Source organism: Vidua chalybeata, chromosome 3 (assembly GCF_026979565.1).
Source record: "Vidua chalybeata isolate OUT-0048 chromosome 3, bVidCha1 merged haplotype, whole genome shotgun sequence".
NCBI classification, from domain to species: domain Eukaryota; kingdom Metazoa; phylum Chordata; class Aves; order Passeriformes; family Viduidae; genus Vidua; species Vidua chalybeata.
Window position 1 is genome coordinate 24,460,865 of NC_071532.1, and position 25,368 is coordinate 24,486,232.

At 36.2% G+C, this 25,368-nt stretch overlaps 1 protein-coding gene across 12 annotated transcripts in view; it reads left to right on the forward strand.

Annotated features, from left to right (window-relative positions):
* The window catches only part of USH2A (usherin), a 374,435-nt gene that overhangs the window by 84,685 nt on the left and 264,382 nt on the right, over window positions 1-25,368 (forward strand). For all 12 annotated transcript variants that reach the window (XR_008429695.1, XR_008429696.1, XM_053936908.1 and 9 more), the window contains 3 exons: window positions 2,155-2,312; window positions 3,563-3,707; window positions 13,565-13,795. Coding sequence is in view for 10 of the 12 variants with exons in the window: in XM_053936908.1 (XP_053792883.1) it covers window positions 2,155-2,312; window positions 3,563-3,707; window positions 13,565-13,795 (534 nt within the window). In the remaining 2 variants the exon portion in view is untranslated. The remainder of the gene's footprint in view (window positions 1-2,154; window positions 2,313-3,562; window positions 3,708-13,564; window positions 13,796-25,368) is intronic.

Below are 25,368 nucleotides of genomic sequence, written 5' to 3' on the forward strand. Positions count from 1 at the left end.
TGTAGATTTTTAGTTTTTAATAGATGTATTCTTAGTTTTTAATAAAAGTGTCTAGTGATGGTTAACTAGGGACAAATTCCCATTTTTAATTAGTTAAAGATACGTCAGATTATCTCAGAACTGAGCATGAAAAGCAAAAGCATTTTCTTCACCATAATATCATATTGTTGAGGAAAATAATCCATGTCAATTAACCCTACATTTAAACTACAAGATTGCAAAATATACGAAGCAGTGTTTTAATTTGAAGACCTTTAGAGGGTTACCTTTTCAGGAGTAGAGTGTTTGAAACTTCTGCTGAGACCCTGTTAGTGAGAGGTGCTTCTATGTGAATTAAGGTTCAGATGAGTCCATATGCCAAAGTCAATAACATGGATTTTATTTAACTGGAAATGTGAGCTGTAGAGATAGAAAGAAAGAGAAAACACAGTGGGGAGAGAGAGTGATCAACAGAAGATAGTTACCACCCATGGATCCAGCAGTGTCCTGTTGGTCCTTCTTCACTCTGGTCTTCTGTGGCGATTCTGAGGTCATTCAAAATGTTTCACTATACATTTTAGCAAATAAAAGAACTAATGCTCATTGGCTACACAGTTCTCTTATTCTGTTGGTTAGAGGATTCCCTTGCTTCTAATGCTAATTAGTCTGTATGCTCAGTCTTTATTTTTTTGTGTCAGTGGGTTTCTTGGGTTGATGGGCTGTGAATCAGTGGTCACCCGTGATGGAATTACCTTTTACCAAGTCAGAGCTGATTTCAGCACAGTTGACAAGTTGGCTTTTGTTGTGGCCCATAAATCTTGCATTCTTTGTGTCCACTATCAGTGATACATTCTTCTTCCCAAGGTTTTTTAACCTCCAGCTGGGTCTGAGATAACATCTGGACAATAGTACCATCTTTTTCCTATCTCAAGTTCTTGCTATGGTGGCTTAGGGGAGCTTCAATAGTTCTTGGTGTTTGCAAAAGCCGTCTGTCCCATGACGTGGGGTGATCTTTGTTTGTGTGTGAGTGGTTGCTTCTTCACACAGTTTGCCAAAGTGGGAATTTTTGTCTGGGCGTGTTTAACCAGAATGAGCAAAGCAGGTCTCGTGTGCAACAGGCCTGGAGTTAACACCATCCTGTTGCTTCCTTCTGTGCATATCTCATGGTAAAGTCTTTTGTGTTTGAGATGGCCAACTCTTTAACTCCTTACAGCTCTTCATGGGCTTTTATAGAGGCCAAGTGTCATAATATGGCCCCTTTCTATCAAAGTGTAACCAGTTCACAGCCTCTCGTATTATGACTCTTCATATTTTCAAAAGGGCTTTGCCACTTGACATATCATTTGAAATATCAGCAATTTATTTCAATGCTTTCAGTAGAAATCTATGGTTTTCAGACTGATAAAGCCCATGGTTGACAATTAAGCATCTCTCTTACATTACTTATGCTTTTGTTTAGTATTAGCTTGAAAATCGTGCCCTCAAGTCATTTGCTCCAGCAAAACAGCAGACTAAACTAATTCTTCCTTCAAAATGAGCCTTTTTGCTTATCTGTTCCTAAATACTATATGTTACAAAAGTGTTAAATTGTATTTGGGAAGAGGTCCATTAGTGCAGTTGTTTGTATGTAGCAGAAGTGCTGTGAGTTGGTATCCTATTATTACAGAGGAATCAGGTGGGGATTTAACTGCAGTGCAAACAATCCTTTAACAGATTTACTATGGAAGACAGGGGAACTGTTTTGTAAGAAGTGAGAGACATGTTAATTTCAAACTGGCCTAGCAAACAGATTTGCTTTTAAGATGCTGAAGTATTGAACACTTTTTGCTTTTATCAGTTTTTTCCCATGTTGCATGAAGTTTTTCTTCAAGGCCTTTTCATTTGTATATACTTTCCTACCTGCTACAGGGGCTGGGACTGTAGTGTTGATTAGTATTTCTTTGAAGACACAGGCAGAGTTTTAATCTGCATTCATAGCCAGACTAGAAAACAGGAGAATGAAGAGTGAAGTACTTAGCAAAATAAGGTGAAAATTCCAGCTAGACTTGAAAATAAGGTTAGAAAGGGAAAAGAAATGATTGTCTGAAATGGTGTTTTACAAGTACAATGAGGAAGCTTGCATTATACATATTGCTCACTTATTTTTTGAATATTATTAATTTAACTTTATTTTAGCCCCAGCGTTTATGCCATCTCCATCAGTATTCCCTCTTTCACCACATTCCCTTAATGTGTCGTGGGAAAAACCAGAAGATAATATATCAAGAGGAGAAGTGATGGGGTATAGCATCAGTTTGATGACTGAACAACCGTCCTTGCCACCATTTCCCCAGGTATTACTGTTAGTTACATTAAGTCTTTCCTAACTGGTAATAATAAAATTGATAAAACCTGATGTTCTCTGAGGTATTGTGATGATTTTTTTCCCTGGTTTGTTGTGTGTTCTCTGATCACCTACAGGTTTGATGTAATGCTATGTACTACTTCTGCATTTTAAGTTGTCTTTCTGAGCTGACTTGTTGTCAGTAGCAGGTGAGATTCAAAATTAGGAGAGATGAGTTTGTGCAACTAAATTTAAATTACCGTGATACTTGTGTATACTGGTTCTATATTGTTGCTGTACTTGCTAATATGCTTAAAGCCATATTGTGTTGTAGGTATCTACATTCTCCTTAAAAAGGTACTTGTCTGGATGTGTTTTTGAAGTGGGGAAACCTAAAATACTGGAAAGAAACATTTAAAAAGTCAAAATGCATGAATTTAAAATACTGTTGTAATGTTTGAGTGACTGGGTTTGGCAAACGAATGTCATGGCATTAGTAGTAAACTGAAAGCTTAGGAATGAGCAGAAACATGATAACATAATCAGAATATGGGAGTGGATGTGGTGCTCTCATATTTCTCATTCAGAGCTGATTTTATCTTTTGGTATTATCACAGATGGGCCTCAGTTTATTTGCTTATCAGCTGGGGATACTACTGTTCTCGGTCTGTTGTAACAACATATAAATGCCAATTGCTTCTGGTCACTGGCTTGCAAGATTCTTCATGCAACAAAAAATCTAATAACAAAGATATCAAAAATGCTACAGTTTTTTCAGTTCCCCTTCCACTGATAGCTTATACTGATGTTAAAGTAAAGCAGATGCAAGTGTTTGTAGGTATTTGTTATTCCCCTCCCTCCTAATGCCTGCTAATCATGTCACTCCTTCAATGGTGGTCAGATTTCACAACTTAATAGTGTCATTTTTGTCATCTCAATTGTCGCTGCACTGCTTGTAGTGATAACTGCACCACCACACAGTTTTATGAGGCAATAACTTTGTTTCCTCATTTATCCACTCAGGAACTGGCTTATTACCTCATAAAACAGTGTGATGGGAAGTATTATCACCTAAATCCCAGCTTGTTCAGACTCTCCAAAATAATCCTCTCCCTCAGTTGGTCTATTCAGGCTTTCTCATGTCTGAGTGAAGGAACCTCAAGTTCAGAGACAAGTTTCTTATTAGTGATCATGTCATAAAATGACAGGAATGAAAATATTATTAACCAACTGTTGTCTTCCAATCTGTTTGCTTTGCAGGTTTTGCATATAGCCGAGGCTCACGAGCTCTCCTATGTAGCAACGGGATTAAAACCTTACAGGATGTACAATTTTACTGTGACTCTCTGCAATCAAATTGGTTGTGTAACCAGTGAGCCAGGCATGGGGCAAACCTTGGCAGCTGGTAAGGAAACAATCTGTAGCAAAGTGCAAAGCTGACACATGCTTTACTAATGAATACCATGATGATGGTCCTAGTTTGATGCACAGTGGCAGGGGTAGGTGTTGCATTAATACAAAGTGACTTGCTTAATTATTATTTGTTTGTTTTGACAGATTTAAACCAAAATGTTTTCAGTGGAGGTTTAAGGTACTCTGCTATGGCAGTAGGATTTGTGTACTGCTCTCTCTGTTGCAAGTTATGATATGTATGGTTTTTATTTGTGTTTGTTTAAATGGTGAAGGCACATAAATGTGGCTGCATCCACTCATTCATTCAGGATGCTAAGAAGTTGTTAATTTGTTGTTGGGGGTTTTCAGTGTGTGTTTGCATAACAAGAAATGTAAAATGCTCCAGCTGTGCCAATGCCTTGCTTAACGCATGCAGGAGGAGTTGCATGGCTTTAAGAGTAACATAAGTACATAGTGCCTAAATCAGAAGCAACATACATGCTTTGGGTCTGCTTTTTTGAAAATGTTTGGTTTTTTAGCCCACGAGATTTGAGATTTTGCTTTTTAGATATGTATCTACATATCTATGGGAACAGTGCTAAAGAAACTGCATATATGTTCCTGTGCATTTTGAGTCTTCAAGTTAATTTCAGTAGCATTGTCATGGATTTCAAAGGTACTGTCTACAAATTTAGGGGAAAATACACATCAGTCCAGAGCAGAGATGGAGAAAGCCTGTATTTACTTTCAAGAAAGGACTGGCATAAACTCACTTCTTGGACATTGGTGGCTCAAGAGGATTTTAAGAGAGAAATTGTTAGGAATATCAGCTTTATAAGTCTCTTTATTCATGGAATGAAGTAGTCAGTATGGTTCTTTAATACTATAAACACAAGCTCAAACTCATGCTATACGACATACTGGTGGTCATCTGAAGAGAACTGACCACTTAACATTGTGGTTTCCTTTTGTATAGGCATTTAAAACACGTCAATTATTTTCACAATATTACCTAAAATGCTTAACTAAAAATGTTAACTAATTAGAACTAAAAATGTTAAGCAATTAGCGGTGTTGTCATATGGATGTTGGATGATGATCTTTGCAATTACCTCACTCTCTCTGCTGAAGTGAAATTTAAGGTGTTGGGATATTGCCTCTAGTCTGTCCTCAGTTCTTCATGTCTGTTTATTTCATTGCCTTTCCATTTTTTTTCAAGTGGAAGGCTGGCCATATACAGAGCCTCCTACTTATATAAAGTATGACTTTATCCCATTCCACACAGCTATGAGGAACAGTGTTCCAGTCTGTGCTGATAACCATGGAAACAAATATTGCCTAAACAGCACACCTTATTACTACAAATGATCCAACTTTGCATTTATATATTTATTAAAAGATTCAGGAACAATAGCTTAGTTATGCTTGACAGCTTGTTTATGACCATCTCCTCCCTGGTTGTGTTAATACTCAGAGACCTATCACATTAGAGAAGACAAGAGAATACAAAGTAGCATAGCAGGCATGTCCCCATTTATTAGCTGTTTTGCAGTGAAGCCTTTTCCTACTTACTGTTGTAAGCCTTGAAAGAAAAGAATCAGCACTGTATTGTGTTCCTTTTATGTATTTAAAGCATGTTATTGCAGTGTCTTAAATTCTGGCAAACTGAAAAATGAAAAACTTACATTTTGCATGCAATTTGTACGTGTCTTCCACAGGTCACATTTTTTATTCCTGGAGATATTTGTTTCATCCTACCCATGCAGGGTTTTTTTTTGTGTGTGTGTTTTTTTTTTTTTTGTTTGTTTCTGTGAGGTTTGGTTTTTATTTTTCTTTTGTGTGTGTGTGCATGTTTCATTCTGTGAGGTTCTGTAAAACTATGTTTCCAAAGACAATTTAAAAGAAGCACTACTTATGTGATGACAATCAAAGGGAATTAAAACTTGAAACAAAGTTGGGGAAACCAATCCCCAGCATTTGTAAAAACAGATAATCAAGTCTTAGTCCATTTGTATCCTTTCTTTTTTTGTCATTGAGACATGCAAAATGAAATTAAAATTGTCTTTCTAGGACTGTTGGGGAGTTCTTTGTTTATGAAGGAATGTCTCCCTGGCAAAGAGATAGCTTTCCTGGCTGGACGCCAGTCCCCCTCCATGCCCTGGCAGCTTTTTGGAGGAAGCCTGGACTGAAATGTGTTCCAGCGTGATGGTCCTCTTGCATTGTAACAAAATCCAGGGGTTTTGAATAGTTTTTCAAGTTGGCCTAGAGGTTATACTAAATTGGACTATTTCTTCTCCTCTGATCCTCAGGAGGAGGAGAAGAACGATAATGGAAAACCATGTCCACCAGCCTTCTATGTATGGAGTATACAGGTTTATCACGTGGACCATTTCAGTCAATGAGTATCTTGATGGCTGTGATTTTGGCATGTCCAACAGATGTGTATTATAGCAAGGGGCTTCTTTTGAAATTGCCAGTGACTTCTAAAATTTGCCACTAGGAGTCTCAAGTAATTTTTAAGCTTTGTTCAGATCCATTAGGGTAATTTGAAGCCTAGTTATGAAAAATAAACTCTTTAAAAGGTAATCTTTTTCTCTGAAAACTTGTGTGGGTTTTGTTGTTGTTGTTAGCTTTTTTTTTGTTTGTTTTTTTTTTTTCCCTTAATACATTGTAAGACAGAAAATGAAAACAAAGGAAGAAACAAGGGCATGAAATCACTAGAAACAAAATTGTTGAGGAAGAAAAATAAGGAGTTTTGAGATAAGATTGAAAAGACTAAGGACACTACTTCACGCAGGGGCAAAATTTAAGGATAGCACCCAAGGGGCAGAAGCATCAGGAGGAGTCTTCTCATTTTTCAGTGAGAAGTCTCTTGGACTGTAACTGGTTAAAATCCAGAAGCAAACTTCATGAGTAAATTAATTCTAACTTGGTTCAATATAGGCATCTGTACTGGGAATATCTCATGTGTAGCTTTGCAGGAGTAGAGTGAAAGAAAACTCAAATTGGCCATATGTCCTTGTGTCTGTCAGACTGGCAAAATCACTACTCTTCACCAATACATACACCCACAATGTCTGTAAATGGTAATAAAGAAGACAAATCAGAAGAATGGGAGGAGAGAGTGTGAGAAAACAGTAAAATTGCTAAGGATAGAGTTGTTTTAGAAAAAGGCTGAGTGTTACAAATGCATATGAAGCCAAGAAGGTGACCTAAGTAAAAGAACAGTTATGCCTGATGCTCCAAGAATGGTAAAAAGTGTTGGAAGATCAATGTTAGCATAAATGCAGTATTGGGATGAAAGATCAAAAGAAATGTAGGAAGGTAACGGAGGAAAATTACCCATCCCTGTTACCTTCAAAGAGAAGGTGACTGGACAGAAAGAGAATGCCAATTTGGTCTGTTCAGATACAAATACATAAATACCAGACTTTAAAATATGCAATTAATTACGAAGTTTTTTATACTTTTTAATCAGCCTTTTAAATAGTAAATTAAGGTACTGCAGCTTCCACAATCCTTGTGGGATTTGAAATACTTTTATGTGCCGCAATATTTTGCTCATGCTACTGAAATCCTTGGCTGATAGATGAGGAAAAAGTTCATTGTTAATACTTTATTTGAAAATTTGAAATCCAATTTGAGCTTTGTTTCTGTCTGTGCTCTCTCAAGATCATCAAGTGGATCTGCATGTATGTAACTGAGAGCAATACTGGACATTTTCTAACTCAATACATAGAGTAAAATTTTATTTTATTCTTCTCTCTGGGTTCTGCCATGTTCAAATTCCTATTTATTTTTGAGAATGGCATTCAGCCTGTTATTTTTACTAGTTCTTAGGCCTTAGCCTTAATTTTTTTTTTTTAATTTCAAAAGCAGTTTTTGTTGCATGTTTTTCTCTCATGTAGGATACTGAAATGGTACCTATAGAACTCTACTAGCTGGTACCAGTGAGAGACCTGCTCCTTTGAAAGTTTATTTTTGTGACAATGTGTCTGCATGAAATTATGAATTACCAACACAAAACATGCATATTTTCAAAATTTTTCAGTGAGGCAGAGAAATGCCAGTTTATTCCCATCATTTTCTGTCATTTCAGCAGGATGAGATTAGCTGTGTGAATGCTTGGACCAGTACAATTGCTTACGCTGCTGATCTCAAATAATATAGTCAAAGGTTTCCTTAAACAATCTATACAGCTATGTTTCATTAGCTGCTGTGTGACTAAGCTTATTTCTTGAAATTAAGTTTGCCTTTCCTTTGCCTTTAAATTTTTTTAAAATTTGTTTTAAAAGCACTTTTTAAGACATAGAAAAGTATTTGATTTGTGATTGCTGCCATTTACCCAGCACATTGTATTCCTGATCTTTTGCTTTTGATGGCAATTACAGGGTTCAGAAGCTAATTTGTAGGAGATATTCTTCCAGCACCAGCTGCATCTGGCTTCTTGGCAGAATTCTCAACCAGTTGTATTTGGGGCTTTGGAGTTGCCTCTGGGTTTGCTGGGGTAGTTATGGACTGCATTACACTCCTTGTTGTTTTGGTTTTGATTTCCCTTCTAATCTGAGTAATTTGTCAATTTTTTCCCATTTTTTTCTATTCATGAATAAGGTCCAGTGCAGACCCTTTTCAAAAGCTTCCTTTGTTTATGTCTGTCATAAATGGCTTTTCTACAAAAGGCTATGCCTCAATTTTAAAGTCACCAATACCCATTAAACAGGTAGTAAGAAATGTATAGTTTCCTTTGTTACAGAAGAGAAATACGAGGGCCATTTGCTGCTGGCCTGGAAACACAGATTGTTTTGCATGCATGTACATAAGTCTCTTCATTGTGAATAGGACCCAAAGTGATTAAACAAGCACTCTTAATATGTTAATTTATAATTTTAATTACAACAATCTTGTATATATAGTCATTAGTGAATACTAATATAAATATTTTTCTACCTTTTTATTCATAATGCATAAACCAATCATCCAGTTACTTCTCGGCAGTTGCCTGTTTCCGTTTCATAATACAATCTTTGTTCTTAGTTATGAATGCATTTTGTTCATTCCTGTCTTGAATAATCCCTCATTAAGCTAGTCACTTTCTGCTCCATGCTAAAAAGGAAAAATTATCATGCAAATGTGGCATGCCATATTAAAAAGCACATTACCAAACACTTTTGTTGCTGTCCTTCAATTAGTTTCCCTTCTTTGAATTTAATTTCATTTGTTGTTAAACTACTGACTTGATGTATGGACTCATGAATTTGAGGCTGCTGCCAAGAATGTACCAGGAAAAAAAATCAAAGCCTCTTCAGAAAGCTACAGAGGCAAAGCTGAAATGAATTTGCTTCACCTTTGACAAGAACACTTGAGCAGCACTGGAATCCTCTGATGATTCAGCTTGGCTAATTATCCAATTATTTATTCCAAGAATAAAGATGCTGTTTTACAATTAGAAAAGTGTAAAGTAATCTGAGAAATTTCGTAATGACAGATGACTTAAGTAACTTCTGAGATAAATAGAATCTACTCAAACTTGTCTTGCCAAGTGTTCAAGCTGTAGTTAAACTGCTCTTTGAGTTTCAGAGAATCAGTAGGGAATTAAGTTATTTGTTTCTTCTCCCTTACCAACCACATATTATGTCATAAAATAGCTCAAAACAGCTCAGTTTGTTCTTTTCCTCCCAGTCAAATTTGCAACATTTTTAAGCTATGTTTAAGTTGCATTTCTCTTGATTAAAAGCTTTTGGTTCAAAGCAATACTTTTTAATTGCCTAATAATATAAGTCAGTTCTTAGGAAAGAACCGTGCATTTAGGAGTTCATTTGCAATATAACTGAAAAATTCATTGCATGGCAGTAAAACAATTTACTGTTAATTACAAGGAGAAGAATTTGCTGTACCATGCTCACAGATTGCCATGAATCATGCAGCACTCCTAGAGATTTATAACAGATGTGTAAGTGGGATGAATTAGCAGGGTTTAATAACAGAGACACAAATCATGCAGACTTCAAGGAGCTTTAATTGATATACTAGAATGTGACGGGCATGAATCACTCAGCCATTCAACAGCACTGTAACATATGGTCAGCTCAATATGCTGCATCTTAAATCGGTTGGTGAGTCGTTGGTTGTCCCATATGGTGGAAGCAATATATTTTTCATGATTTTTAAAAAATACAGTGGATTACATCTTTTTTTTTAAATAAATATGATTGCAACATATCCATGTTATTAAATTTTTTTTAGATGTCCATTGTGGGTGGGTTTTATTCTTTTTTTTTGGGAAATAGTCCAAAATGGACTCTAAAGAATCTCTTATAACTCAAAATATTGTTGGAAGATGGAGGTATTATTGCTTGACTAATTTGCTGTTGAAATGACTGATTCCATTGTGAAATGCAGAAAAGGAGAAGATACCTGAAATGCAATGGCAAACTCAGGGTCCTTTGGTCTAATTACTGGAATCAAAAATGAAATGCATGACCCATAGTGAGGTGTGCAATTTTATCTGCAAGGTAAACTCCAATATGAGAAGAAAAAGATATTTTCTGTAACTTTTTTCCTTGAATTTGGCATTTTTTCTCTTTTATTTTGTATGTATGCATTTAGGATTCAGTTAAGAATGGTATACTTTTCGTTGTTTTTACCTTCCTTGAACCATTCAGTGTCTACTTGAGGATTTTGGTGGAAGAGTACACAAATACCTACCTACAGTAAGCTGAGCAGTAGTTACTCAAACATATGTAAGCCTGTAAAATTTAGCCACAGTGTAAATATGTTATTCCTGGGACAAGAATCTGGCAGAGTATGGAAAAGCTTTAGCAGTTGTATTAGTAAACCTGACAGACTCGAGAAAGGAGTATTGTATCCTTAGAACTATGGCTGCCAGAATTTAATGTCAACAATTAAAATTTATTTTGATCCTTACCTAGTGTTTATTACTGTTTGTATACACAACAGACCTTACTAATACAGAGATGCACTATTAGATGGAATTACCATCTGTTCAGAGCGAAATGCTGGCATCTGTCTTCGAGCCTAAAACTAAAATGATATTATTTCAAACAAAACAAAATTAACTGCTCTTTACTTACCAAGTTCATTTTTGTGTACATGTGTGTGCATAAACACATGGGAAAGGCTTGTTTGTAATGACCTGTGTAGCAACATCTATATTTAGATATATGACTTCAACATAAGCTGTATAGACCATCTGTCTTTATTGGTCTTTTCTGTGCCCTCTGCTACACAATGGCATGCGGCAATCATGGGCTTTTAAACACTGTTTTAGCCTTATAATATATTAAATATGTATTATATAGCAAGATATTAAAACTACATAATTAAAATACACAAAAATGTGACTTTGAATCCACTAAAATGCAGTACGCTTATTATTTTGACAGATGTGTCTTAACAGAATGTGACTAAAAAAATTAAATAAGTAAAATTATACTAGATTCATCTTTCAGAAAGTAGCTACAGGTACCACAGTGACACCTTTAGGAAAATATATACTGAATCGTTTAGTGTTGAATATTTTCAGTTTCAGCATTTAGTACCCTGCTGGGCTTGTGCAACAGATTTATTTCAAGACCTTCTGTTTTTGTGTGCAGTTGGGTTTTCTGTTCGGGTTTTCTTGTTATTTTTGTTAATAATTACTTATGTAACCTATTATGTGCAGTTTTGATGTGCTGTCTTGATGCGCAAGAATTCTCAAGCATCAAGGAGACTGTAGTTTAAATACTAGTGCTATAGCAAGGATGTTACTTTCTGAAAGGGTAGTCTTGTGTTCCATATATCACAAAATAATAAATTGTGTCATGCCAGTGTTTAATGCGTGTACACAGTGCATTAACTGTAACTGTAGTACATTTATTTGTGCTAGAGGAGACTGGAAAATGATTAAAAAATCAATACTTCCCTGTCAGAGAAGCAAGTGTTACGATGCATTTAAGTAGTTAATTGCATAAGCCCCATAAAAGCTTCAGGTTTGGGTATCAGAGATGCCATAATTATGGTCCAAGTAACTGCCGTTTATTAATACTAGACTTTAAAGGAAGATGTAGTTATTGTCATGAGTGCTAGTCAGCTGTATGCATTTTAAAAGTAATGAATTTTAGCATTTCTGTTTTGCCATCAGTAATCTGAACTGGAGGGCTCAACCTCTTTGGTTCGCATTTAAAATGCTGACGTAGGCTGGTTCTCTCAGAGGTGAAGTTTTGATTGTTAAGCCATGTTTTCTATTTAAACTTGTGCATTAATACCACAATTCATTAGTGCTGTGCCCTACTTATGCAGGCAAGCTTATGACCTCACACTGCATTACTTCAATTTTGACATTGTAAATTTCTATCATCGTGTGAGATACTAATTAAATTGTGAAGTCATAAATGATACCTAAGCAGGAATTTACAGCGCATAGTGCCTTTGGCAGTTTCCCAGTTCCCCCACTCCCTGCTTTCTCCAAGAAGAATATCTATCAAGTTATGGGGTGTGGGGGACAAAGAAAACGAAAAAAATAAAGAAATAATAGACTACTGGCAAATAGGAAAAATGAAAAATGTGTTAATGATCTTGGAAATGCAGGAATGTTTAAAAGAATGTTATTAATTAATTTTAAATGAAGCAATCTCTCCTTCTCTAAAGAACTCATGCTATGTACAATGCTGGGCTGTGAAGTAATGTGTCAAATTTTGAAGGCCCATATTTTAATTCAGGTTTTATTGTTCTTGAAAGGCATTTATTGCTCTTTACTGTGTCATTATGGGAAAAAGTAATTTTTACAAGTTGTCATTGTATTTCGCTTCCTGGGCACAAATGAAGTTCCTGTTATTAAATCCTTCTCTTTATCAGGGAAAGAAGGGTGAGAAAAAAGCAAGATAAGATGTATATAGGTTCTGTACATAGCAAAATGTTCTCATACTTCTTTAGATGATGTCTTCTGTTGTTTCAATGATGGTCCATTTCTTTCCACTTGTAGGGCCATCATGTCATTATCCAAACAGGTCATGCTGCCCTCCAGTGGCTTACTGTACATCCTTTTATTAAAAAATGTAAAAAGTTTAGTTAGCAACTCAGCTATAAAGTAGCTAATGCTATCAGAGTGTTTAAAAGAGTATCAAAGTATTGGGTTTAACAGTAGAAGGATCATCCTATAATATAGAACTATCTTATGCTGCTCCCTTTGTGGAAGCAGTCTTGTTTGGAGTCCTGGTGTGCATCAGAATTGGTGGAGAAAAATGAGAGAGGGTTGTTTTCTTGAAGTGAGCAATTATCTGAACACAAGCTGCTGTCTGGTGTGTACATCGTGAGAACAACTGGATGGACCTGCCGGACTGTGGAGAGAGAGCTGTTCTGCTCCTCTTGGTGAGGATAAGTCCAATGACAAGAGACCCCTGTTGTCATGTACCATACTGAGATGTAGCAAGAGTTATAACTGCTCAAATTTTCCTTAGGTTTTTCGCTCACATCCACTTCTGAAAGTCATATAGATACACATTTACAGAGAGTTTGGCATGAGAGGCCCATCAAGGAAGGAAGGAATCGAAATAAACTTTTTATGAAGATGTTGATTGATATTCTCAAAGATTATGAACAAAAATATTTTAGATATGATTATAGAGACATATGTCTACAGCCTGAATAAACAAATAAAGTATTTCTTGTGCAAGAGAAAGTAAGTTTCTCATAAAGATTAAGAATGTTTTTGAGGGTTTTTTTCCCCTCTCCTAATTAAGCTTCTATGGATATCTGTATTTATTCTTAAGATCAGAAAATGAAACAGGATGTTTTGTAAAGATTGTTATGTGCAACAAATAATTCCCTAAGTGTTACAGACAATGATACCTAGATAACTTTTTTTATCCACAGCTCCAAGAAAACTTAGTACCCCTCATGTTGAAGGAATAAACAGCACAACAGTAAAGATAATTTGGAATGAACCTGAAGAGCTTAATGGGCCTCCTCCCATCTACCAGGTGGAAAGGATGGATTCATCTTTAGCTACAATGAATATAGAAGTAACAAAAGGGATCCGTTTCCCTGGAAATGGGTATTACAGATTTGCGAGTTCCATTCTCCCCACCAATACCTACTTTACAGGTAAATGAGTTTAAATTACTTTAAAAGTATACTAATTGTAGTTTGCATTCATTTTACAATTTAGTATCATGTTCTATAAAACTTCCATGTTCAAGTAGGTAGGTTCTAACTTATTAAAGTAATGTAATGACTAATGATGTATGGGCTATTTTGATTCTCACTTAAAAAACCTGTAGAAATCATTGGACATGTGGGATTTTTATTACCTCATATTTGGACAGAGAGGTACATGACAGTGATGTTGCTCATATTTGACTTGGTTTTGAGTTGTAAATATAAGATTTTATTTATTCTTCTGGGATAAAAACTTTTTAATTAATTTGCTGTGAGTGCCAAGATGTATTTTTTGGTACATTTTTGAGGATTCCTGGGGCTGCATAAGCACTCAAAAAGCTCTGTCTTCCAGTTTCAGAGCATTTGTGTTGTGATCCTGTTTGTTTTGTTAAGGCAAGAAAAAAGCCTGCCATTCTGACAAAATTCCCTGTTTCTGGGCCTTTGAGTATTCCCTCTTTTTTTTGATCAGTTATTTTATTTTAGTACCATGAGATTTTCAAGTTGAAGCCGACCTATTTCCTGTTTCTGTGATTCTCATCATTTGCTGATATCTTGACTTCTGGGCTAAAGCAAAGATACAGACAAACAAAGATATGTTTTTTGCAAAAATGAACCTGATTGCACATTTGAGATGATGTAGCAGTCTGTAAGTGAAATCTTCTTGCATTTGCCTGCATGAAGTATGAGTGTTTAAAAGAAGAAACAGCAGAACTGAAGACTTAAAAGAAAAAGTGTATGAAAGATATGTGTATATTTATCTCAGGCCATGAGAATGACAGCAGGAAGGGGAAATCCAAAAGGAATCTAGGCAGCTGTAAGAGCAAGCATTAACTAGCTCACTGATGATGCTGGGGCCACACCAGTGGCAGTGACACAATTTAACATGGTACTTGTTTGTTAAGAGAGAGAAGGGCTGCAAAAACCATGCCGCACTGTTGACACAAATAAGAATACTGGAGCTTTGAAGAGCACTCAACTGACATTCCTTGTCTTCAGAGTCACCACTGGTAATTCTGGCAAGGATGTTTGAGCACTCGGTACTTGCAAGTGTGTATGTGCAATTTCAGGTTTTGTTTAAAACAGCTTCTTGCCTCTCTATGATCACTCAGTGAATCTGACTTAAAAAAAAAAAGCTGAAGATGACTTCACATTTTTTTTTCTAGCTAGGTGCTTAGTTGACTGATAAATAATAATAAAAAGTGATAATGTGTTAGTTAAATATTGACACTGTGTTGACTGGCACAACCTGTCTCTGTGTGGGAATCTGTAGGAACAGCTGTTGGACTCCTTTCCTCATCCAAATTGCCCAATTTTCCTGACATCAGTTTGCAGCCTTTAGTGTATATTTAGAAAAAAAAAAAACCTTGGCTATTTTTCTTTTGTTGTCAGTTGTGACTATTTGTAACCAAGCAAGCCCAACACCAGTCTACCCAAGTTTCAGTTCACTCTGGGGTTTAGGTCTGCTCCATAAGCTGAGACTGATGCCTTGAGTAAAGTTTATTGTGATGGCTGAGATGATTTGAGAGAGTTTGGACAGGCAGGTTGGAAGACGTTAAAATAAAGCCCCCTTCATATTTGCAGCTGATGGCTGATAATACTGTATGGATAAATATAATTCATCATAGCTTTGGATTGTGTTCTTTCTCTTCTACCAGCTATTAGTCAGAGTATTTGGAGACAACCTAGGACTAAAACACACTAGGCAATTTGTCCAGACATCTGCTAGTAATGACTGACAATCAGATTAAATCAGTCTATGTTTGGTACCTAAAAATGTGTAGTTCAGGTTTGGCAACTCAATAAAGATTTTGAGAAATATAAATCTGGGTTTTTCTTAGTAGGTCATCTGTCCTTCTTCCAAAACGTGATGGAGGGGAAAATGATAGCAAATCCAGGAGAGTTTAGAAAGACAGACACTTAAGAGGATGAAAAATATTCTTTTACTGCACTCTGCAGTTGTTTCGTTGTTGATACTCTCTCTTACTACCCATTTCTGAAGACAAGCAGCTGGCAATTGTGCTTTATGGATGGAACAGCTTTAGTGTGCGTGCAGCTGTGTAGATTTTTGACACAAAAGTGTGCCAGCTTGTATGTGTCAGTCGGCAGACAGATACTTCTCGGTGCGTCTGGGATCTCCCACTGTTAATCTGGAAAAGGTTTGATCAGTTTATTCATTGCTAATAAATGCCGTTGTCCTCACTACCTCCCTGGCTGGTCTTACAGTCCAAGGTCCAAGTATTAGGGGCAGATGTATTTTCTGGGAAATTTTCCAAAATCATCTTTTAAAAAAAATGTTATTCAATAAACACTGGCTACACTAAGCAGTGTCCTGTCTGTAACAAAGCCTCCAGCTGCACAGGACGGTGTGTTCTGAGTACACACTAGATGAGAAGAAATCAAGTAAAAAGACTTTTTCTGCTAGTACTGTCTACATGCAACTTCTCAGCTGTTCAAAATGTGAAGTGTTTTAGTGTATAATGTCATTTCCCAAGTGATGCAGACTTGATTTTTAGAACTTATTTGCATTCCTTGAAGTTCTTAGATATAACAGCATTTGTTGTATCTGTCAAAATACCACAAGGCAAAGGAGTGCTGTTAGTGTTCTTGTTTTAGGGAAGGAACTTATCCATCTCCCATCACTCTGAAGATTGGGGTATTTAGGTGTTTATCTTCATATCTTCATGAGGCAACCAAGTGGTGTGATTTAACATATGGGGAGCTGAATTTCAGATTCTACTTAATGTGGGACTTTATACTTAAAAGGACTTCTTGAATTGGCTAGGAGGTTTTACAAATTATTTATTTTGTGTGGTTTGCTTTTATTGGTCCAGCTTGTGTGCTGTGGCTGTGAGTCTGGAGACAGAATGCTGTAGTACCACTGTTGTGTTTGCCTTTCTGGTTCTCTTGTCATCAAGAGAAGTAATATCTATTTTATACAGGGTGTAGAACCAGCAAGCTTGGAGTTCAAATGTCATTCCTCTTGGATGCTACTTGTTTTAAAAGAAAATTATTCATATAATATTGATCAAAATGCAGTCTACTCTGAAGAAAGTTTTGTGTTTGGCCTTGCTTTGATTCCAAGTTTTCTGAAATAGGGTAATACATTTAAAAAGAAGTATGTCTTGCCTGGACTATGTAATCTTTGCTAACCTCTACATGGTGTGTATTCAGCTCTGTAATAATTAGAAAATAAGTGTATGAGGTAAGATGTTAATATATTAAGCATTACAAGGAGAACTTTTTTTTTACAATGACATTTTTAGTGTTGTAAAGTGGTCTTAAAAATGTGTATTTAAAAAAATATTTATATCTGTGCTAGTGTTTTTACTGCCAGGTTCTGGCTGGAATACACAGACATTTCTCAGAGTGGAGAATCTTTCCAGTAACGTTGTTTCTTAATGAGTTTGCCATGGAACACTGCACAGGCGGCGTTTGCATTTGTTCTGAGCAGAAATGCTGAAAATGGCTGTGGTCATTTGGTGTCAGATCTCCCCATAGCTCTTCATCACAGTGAACTCTCTTTGCAGTAATGTAAAGCAAATTCCACTCCACGGGATCTTGAGCAAACATTTCATAGTTAGTCAAAGGGGCAGATATTTTCATTACTTTGTGGAGCCAAATAAACAGGCCTTTTCCAGCATCCCAACAGAACTTTATGGGATGCATTATGACTGAATACCAAGAACATGAACAGGACTAGACATTCTAAAGCAGAGTAAGAGGAGAGGCCAAAGAAAATGGTGAAGTTTAGAAAAATGAAGACTAAAAGGAGAAACAACAATGGTGTTAAAATATGTAAAAATGTGTAATTTAAAAAAAGAGAATGAACTTTTTGTGTTTACTGTGAGTAAAGCAGTAATGCACTCATAATAAGCTTAAAATACAGCAAGGTAGATTTTTTTTTAATAAAAGATTCAGGCTAGCTTAGCAAAAGATTTCATTGCTGTGAGAAAGAAATGAAAGCTCTGACACTGCAGATTTTAAAGAACAGTTGGATAAACATTTGTCAGGAATAACCTGGGTAAAATTGATTCTGCTTTGGAGTAAGTGGATTGTTTCTGTGACCTCTAAGAATGTTTTCCAAACATATATCCTATTATAAACTCAGACTAATCCAATGAAACTGGGAAAGATGTTCATTTCACCAAATAACTTTTAGTAGGAAAGAGATGCCTTTTTTTTTCTGATTGATAATTTTCTATGTAGAGGAAAGGTTGCATGAGTTGAACAAGTTTTGCTTCTATTTTATTTTTCTTCTTTAGATATTTTCTAACATTCCTTTATACAACAATTATTTGAGATGGTTAGAAATTAATTTTAATCACTAATGCAGAATAAGGTAATAATTTAGTGTTGAAGAGAAATAATCTAGTCTTCCTGCTCATATTGAGTCCATCTAGACCTGTTTAGGCATTTGTCTGCCTCTTTTCTCCATACATAACGAAGTATGTTTCCAAATATTGTTCCAATTTCCAGTTTGACCTGTCTTTTACTTTACTTTTCTCCCTTATATCTTTACAAAATGTTCTGCATATGAACTCATGTCCATTGCCTCTTGTTCTGTCACTGTAGAGGTCCAGAAAAGTGTGGCTTCATCTTCTTTATATCCTTTGGGGAGGTAATTGAAGAAGGCAGTAATGGCCTCCATTCTTCCATGCTTAAGACTAAACAAACACTATTGTCTCAGCCTCTTGTTGAATGTCATGTGCTTTGGCCCCCTGACTATCTTGGTGCCACTGGATTTGTTCCAGACTGCAAGTACTTTATTTTATTTTATTTTATTTTATTTTATTTTATTTTATTTTATTTTATTTTATTTTATTTTATTTTATTTTATTTTATTTTATTTTATTTTATTTTATTTTATTTTATTTTATTTTATTTTATTTTATTTTATTTTATTTTATTTTATTTTATTTTAATGCCAGAGTACCCAAAACTGCACATTAAGACTCGCATTTGCCTCTGCTGGATTTCACAAGGTTTCTGTCAGCCCATTTCTCCAACCTGCTAAGGTTTCTCTGTGTTGCAGTGTATCCACTGCAGCCCTTAATTTTATTTTTTAATTGCCTCCAAACTTTTTGACAGCACACTCCATCCCATCACCTGGGATCCATTTTAATGAATAGAAATGTTAAACAGAATTGGTCCCAGTACCAGGTTCTTGTAAATGCTGTCCACTGGGCTTTGTGCCACTTGTGACAAACCTTTGAGTCCTGCTGTTTAGCTAGTACTTTTTACTCACTTTTATAGTCCACCTGTGGTCCATCTATTTCTCTGGATTGATGACAAGGATTCCCTAATCTATAGACACAACTTTACAGCAAATGCAGTTAAATTTGTTTGCTTCAGCCTTATACCAAAATGATGGAGAGAAAGGAGGAGGAGGAGAGAAATCTGATCTTTCTGCTTAGTTTGGCTTTATGTATTCTTTGTCACTCTGCTGGCATTTTTTCCTTTCATAGATTTTGAAGAATCAGCCTTTTTATTTCATTACATTGAACTGAAGAAAGTAAACAAGATTTTTTGGGGGAGAAACTATTGCAAAAGAAATTCTTACTCCAAGCTTTTGAATACTCTGAGAGAAAGAAAGTGAGCACATTTTTTTGCAGACTTGAAGAACATACTTTTTGTCAGGGAAGCTTTAATAATGCCATCATTTTTTCAGAGTTTTATATTAAATCATACACTAAAAAGATCTTGGAGAAACTTGCATTTTGTTGTGTCCTTTCTGTCTAGGTTGTTGCCACAGGACTTGTCCTTAGAAATACTTTTAATTTTTATGCCAGCTTCTTATATTTTCTTCTCTTGTCTTCACAAAAGAAAGACTTGAACCCGCATCTTCATCTTCTGTGGAAGAAAGATAAAGATCTTCTATATCACCGTGAAGTGGCTGGCTTCAGTAAGAAAGGGAACCATCCTTTTTTCTGCCTGAGAACTGTTTGCACAGAGATTTTAGGTAGAATTTCATCTTAGTACTTAAAATGAATTCAGGGTTTCATCTTGAAAAACACATTCCTTCCTTTCTTCCTTTTGAATCCCAAGAAGCCTAAAGATAGGGAGTGAGAGAGGAGCTGCATATAGAGAAAAAGGAGTGATGCAGCACAACAAAGTGAACTCTGCTGCTTTATGAACAAAACAACTTAAAACATTTTTGAACATGCACAACAGGGACTTAGGCAACAAATAAGCCAAACTGATGCTGACCTTGCCAGTGTTACAGGGGTAATATTTTCACTGAGAAGAACTGGATTTTTAGGCACCGACATACTTTCTATTGGTATGGAGTAGCTGCTTTTTCTTGCTTTTTCTTCCTTTTTCTTTTTTTTTTTTTCAATTGTAGCCACAACAGAAAAGAAGAAGAATAAAAAAAAAAGATTCTCACCTTGTGTATTATTTCTCATATTTACCTCTTGTACTTTTACAGATCAACCATGCAGCACAAGCTTTGGGCTTCCAAGGGCAGTATTTTTTTTTTTCCTGCATCTTCCTGGCTTTAGTGCCAAAGTAGATTTTTGCCAGTGTTGTGCATTCTGCACTGCATAGTTAAAACCAGTTTTTTCTGCTTGTGCATGGTACCTTTTAGAGAACACAGTAGTGTTATACAAGGGAAGTTGTAAAAGCAGGAGCTTTCCCATTGTTATATCAGCCTACCAGTGGAAAGACCCTTTCGTAGACCAGATCATCGTTGCATCTGTCTGTGCAAAAACCAGTTGCAGAATTGGGTCTTTTGATTATCACGAGCACACATGATGACTGTACTTTTTAAACGAGCAGTTCTTCTCTTTTGTCACAACTCTAGCTGGGCTTTTGCTAATTTTGTGCAAACACAATACACTGCTTTGGAATGTAGTAGGCATTCTCTCTGCAAGTGTCAAACCTAAGAATTAGCAGAGGAAATAGTTTTGGAAGTGCTGCTTCGCTTCAGGCATGACATGACATCTTCTGGGATTCCTTTGTGCTTGTGCACTGCTAAGAAAAGGTGCAAAATGGAGGGACTTGTTGAGGGAGATTTAGGGAAATAAAAGTTGCCGAAAATAGCAAACAAACTGTTTGAAAAAAGCTGTAAGATAGAAACTGCACAAAGGCATTATGTTTATTTAATTTAAAAAATAAAGGAGAGAGTGGAAGGTATCAAGCATCTCTTGAAAGCTTAGCATGCTAGAGATCCATGTACTCTGTGTTAAATGGAGGCTGATTTCACTTCAGTTAAAGCAAATAGTAAAGATCAAAGAGAGAATTTGAAGCAGGTTTGAAACATAGAAAAGAGTAGTTCAATGGATGGTCACCTTTTTGAGTGAATGTATGAATGCTGAATGCTTCTGGAAATTCTCAAACTGAAATACCTATGTGAAAGAAAAGTGACTATTTCTAATGGTTTTCATTTGCTAGAACAATTGTGGGTCTTCCATACCAGTATTTATAAGATTTTTGTGAGATTCTTATGTGCGGGTATAACAATCTTATAACCCAAAGTACATTTTCAAAGAGGAATTTAATAAGAAATAATAGCCAAAACAAAAATCAAAATTTGGTACAACCTTATTTGGCAAAAGCATAATCTAGACAAGATGGCGTAGTACTATCCAGCTGAATCTTAGGTGTTCAGAGCTAAGGAACCTACCAGTTCTTGGAAACATTATTCCAGTGGCTGGCTCATTGTGAAATTATTCGCCTTGTGTCCAGTTGGATTCTCCCCATGAGTAACTTGTACCCATTACTCCTTGTCTTTTCCAGGTAAAAGACTCCATGTAAAAAGGGACTCTTCATCTTCCTTGTAGTCACTCTTTAAATACTGGAACATGGTGATACGGTCTCTCTTGATCCTTCTTTTCTCAAGGCTGAGTTTTCTCAGTCTTTCCTTCTTTGACAGGCTACCCAATCTTTTGAGCATCTTTGTCACCCTTCTCTGGACTCTCTTCAGCCTGCTCACTTCTTTTTTGCACAGCAGGGACTGAAACTGAACAGTGTTTTGGGTGTGGCCTGACAAGCACTGAGTAGAGGGGAATAGTGACTTGTTTATCTCTGCTGCATTCCTGGTTTCTGTTTCCCCAGGTGCAAGATATTTGTCTTCATTGAACTTTATAAGGTTCTTGTTAGCCCATTCTTTCAGTCTATCCATGTCTTCCTTCAGGGTGGCTCTCCTTTCCAAAGTGTCCACTTCTACTTAGTTTGGTGTCATCATCACATCTCATCAGGGTACACTTGATCCCATCATCCAGATCACTTATGCTAAACAGCTTTAGGCTCAGTATTGGTCTCTGAGTGACCCCTCTTGTGACAGGTTGCCAGCTTGAAAAGGAGCTATTTACCACCCTCCTCTGGCTGCTGCCTGGCAGCCAGTTCCCACTCACCCCACATAACACTTGTCTGGACCATCACATGTCGGGTTCTCTAGGAGTAGGCAGTGGCAAAACCTACAGAAAGAATATATAGAAAGCCATGGTGAAATTGAGCAGGTCCAGTGCTTGCCCCACATCCACTGAGGGAGTTACTTTGTCGTAGAATGCAGTCAGGTTGGTCATGCATGATTTGCCCTTGGTGAGTCCATGCTGACTTTTCCCAATTGTGCTTCATCTGACTTGTGGCAACTCTCAGGAAGGCTCATTCCATAACTTTGCCAGGGACTAAAGTAACAGTAATGGGCCTGTAATTTCCTGAATCATCCTTTAAGCCCTTCTCATAGATGGGAGTGACGTTAGCCTTCCTCCAGTCTTCTGGGGTTTCCCTCGATCTCCAAAGCTTCTGAAAGATTGTGGAGGCTGACCTCGCAGCCATGTCAACTAGCTTTTGGAATACCCTTAAGGGGATATTGTCCAGTTCCATCAATCTGTAGAGAACAAGCTCCTGTAATAGTTCACATACAAATTCTCCCTTTACTGATGGTCAGCACAAGTTGGCATCAACCTTGATTTTTGTGCTGGTGAAGATGAAGGTGAAGAAAGTTGTTTCACCACTGTCATTTACTAATTCACCTCTCTTGCTTAACAGCAGGCCAAAATTTTCCTTCTGATTCTATGGAGTTTTCCACAAGGTTGCAGGAAAGAGACAATTACCATTGTATTAGCTGGAGAGATACTTGAAGTGAAATTAATGCTTTCTGGTACATGCCTGGCCCTTATTTAGATTATTTCTATAATGGGTTATTGAGTCCAATGACTTCAGACATTGTGTTTGACTAATTCTGAGTCTTTAAATTATTTCTGCTTTTGATACAAATTCCTTCCCATATTGTTTTTTAAGGGTGAAGATGTAACTGCTGAATTATGTATTGACTAAAGTGTGTGAGGTGTCATGCATTGATTATGACTGCATTGTGAATTTGATCAGGAAATTTTCATAATAATAATATAAGGAAGCTTTTCACCTTCTAATTGATTTTCAGGGCGATTAAATTAAGACCTTGTCTAAGTACGACTGTCCTTATCAATTACTGGCAGAATAGAGAAATTAAAGGATTAAAAATTTACGTGTGTTAAGATTCGGTATTTAAGGTCTAAAATCAATCAGATCATAGACTGAATAATTCCATTATGGCAAAACTATCATTCAGGATTAGACTGTGGTAATTTGGAGGAAAGAAAAAAAGCTGTCTTCACTAGTACATATGGGAAAAATTAGTTTGCAAAATTAAGCACCTAGAGCTTAAGAAATTGAGTTAAATAAGCACATGAACTTCATTCAGCTGTGCTGTATTTATATGTTGTGATGGCGTATAACCAGTTGATTAGAGTCTGTCTTTCCATAGGTTCTGTGTATGGTATGGACCAGCTGATGTCTTTTGAAAATCCTTTCTCTGTTTTGTATATGGCTTTATGTTTGTTTTACTGTACATGTCTATTCTTAAGTCGTATGCAGATTTAATTTTTTTCCTGTGCTATTTTTGCTGGACTACCAGAGTACTTTGTAATTAGTGATACACATTTTTACAACACTTATATCAGCAGTTTTGTTTTCTGAATATGGACTTGGTATTAAAAAAAAAAAAAAGAAAAAGAGGAATTTATTATATTTTTGAGTTTTACATAGGTAGGACCCAAGTATACAGACTAGTTCATATGTTTTAAGTAGTTTCTCCACCAACCCATTTTCAATTAGGAGCACTTAACACTTCCACAGATCTCTGTGGACTGTTTAAATGCAAGCACTCAAGAAAATGAAGAGTGCATAACAAGTGAATAATTCTGAAAAGTTTGACTGAAGTGGTTTACCTCACATTGCATAAGAGCTTCATGGCAGAGGTGGGGACAGATTTCTCCAGAGTGACATTGTACTGTGCTAGCTGTGAAACTGTCCATTCACTTTTCATACTCCCCTTCCTCTTTCATTAAACATCCACAGACGACTACATCAAAAAAGACAGGCTTCTGTGCACAAAATCCTTATTTGCTACATGAATTCTGTTTTAGTTGTTGAACATCATAAAATCCTTGAGGCAGGCATCTTATGGGACATGTGTGTTTGTATAATTGTAGGCTATATTGTTACTCAGCCTCTATTTGGGTATGCATTAATTTCTTGCGGACAGTTTTGGTTTTGCATTACCTATTTTTTGAGTGTTTACTTTTATCTATGTAATATGGCCTAAATAGTTATTCTGAATAGTAATTAAGAAGATTCCAGTGTGATAGGAGAGTCCCACACATATCCATCATATAGAATATTGCTGATAAATACAGAGATCAGTGGGTAGAAATCTTTAATATTCATAAAATTTCTGATCTGGACTGTAGGGCCATTGACTGCTGCACTAGATGCACGTCTGTATGTAAAGGATAGAGTGAATACTTTTCCAATGTTTTGTGTTTACAACAATTACATGTATTGCAATTGGATTTATAAGGAGACATTAGTGGTTATAGGCTCACCTCTGTTTCTATTTACCCCTCCCTCCCTTTTTTGATTTCTTTTGCTTTTCAATTATTTTCCCAGGGTTTTTGCACTAACCATTATTTGTTTCTTGCTTCTCCCTCTTCTACTCTTTCTTTTTCCCTCCTGGTTTTACCACTGTAATCTCCATGATTGTCTTCCTTCTGTGTTCTTCAAAATGTTGTCTTCCTTTTTTTTTTTTTTTTTTTGTATTGCCTGTCACAAAGTGGCAGCAAATTAAGAGGACAAGGACAAGATTCTTTCCTTCCCCTTCTACAGTTTTGTGAACCATCACGATTTGGTGTCCAGGATGAATTTCATGGAAGAATCATTTTAGCCCCTAAATTTCTAAGATGCAAAGTCTCCATGCAAACGTAATTTTTCTTTGAGATTTTTATCATCATCCTCTAGATAAGCATCCTGCATAGAGCAGTTTCCTGACATTGGTGAATTTAGACTTTTTTTTTTTTTTTTTTTGGGATAACCGCTCTCTAAAAAATTCATCTGTCTGATCCATAGAAAGAAAGAATCAAAAATATTAAACACGTTTGTTTTTTACAGTTATGGAGGTGATGTAAATTAATTCTTCAAAGTAATTGTGAAAAAGTAGTTGGTATGAAGAAAATATGGTTAGAAAATATTTCTTTTTC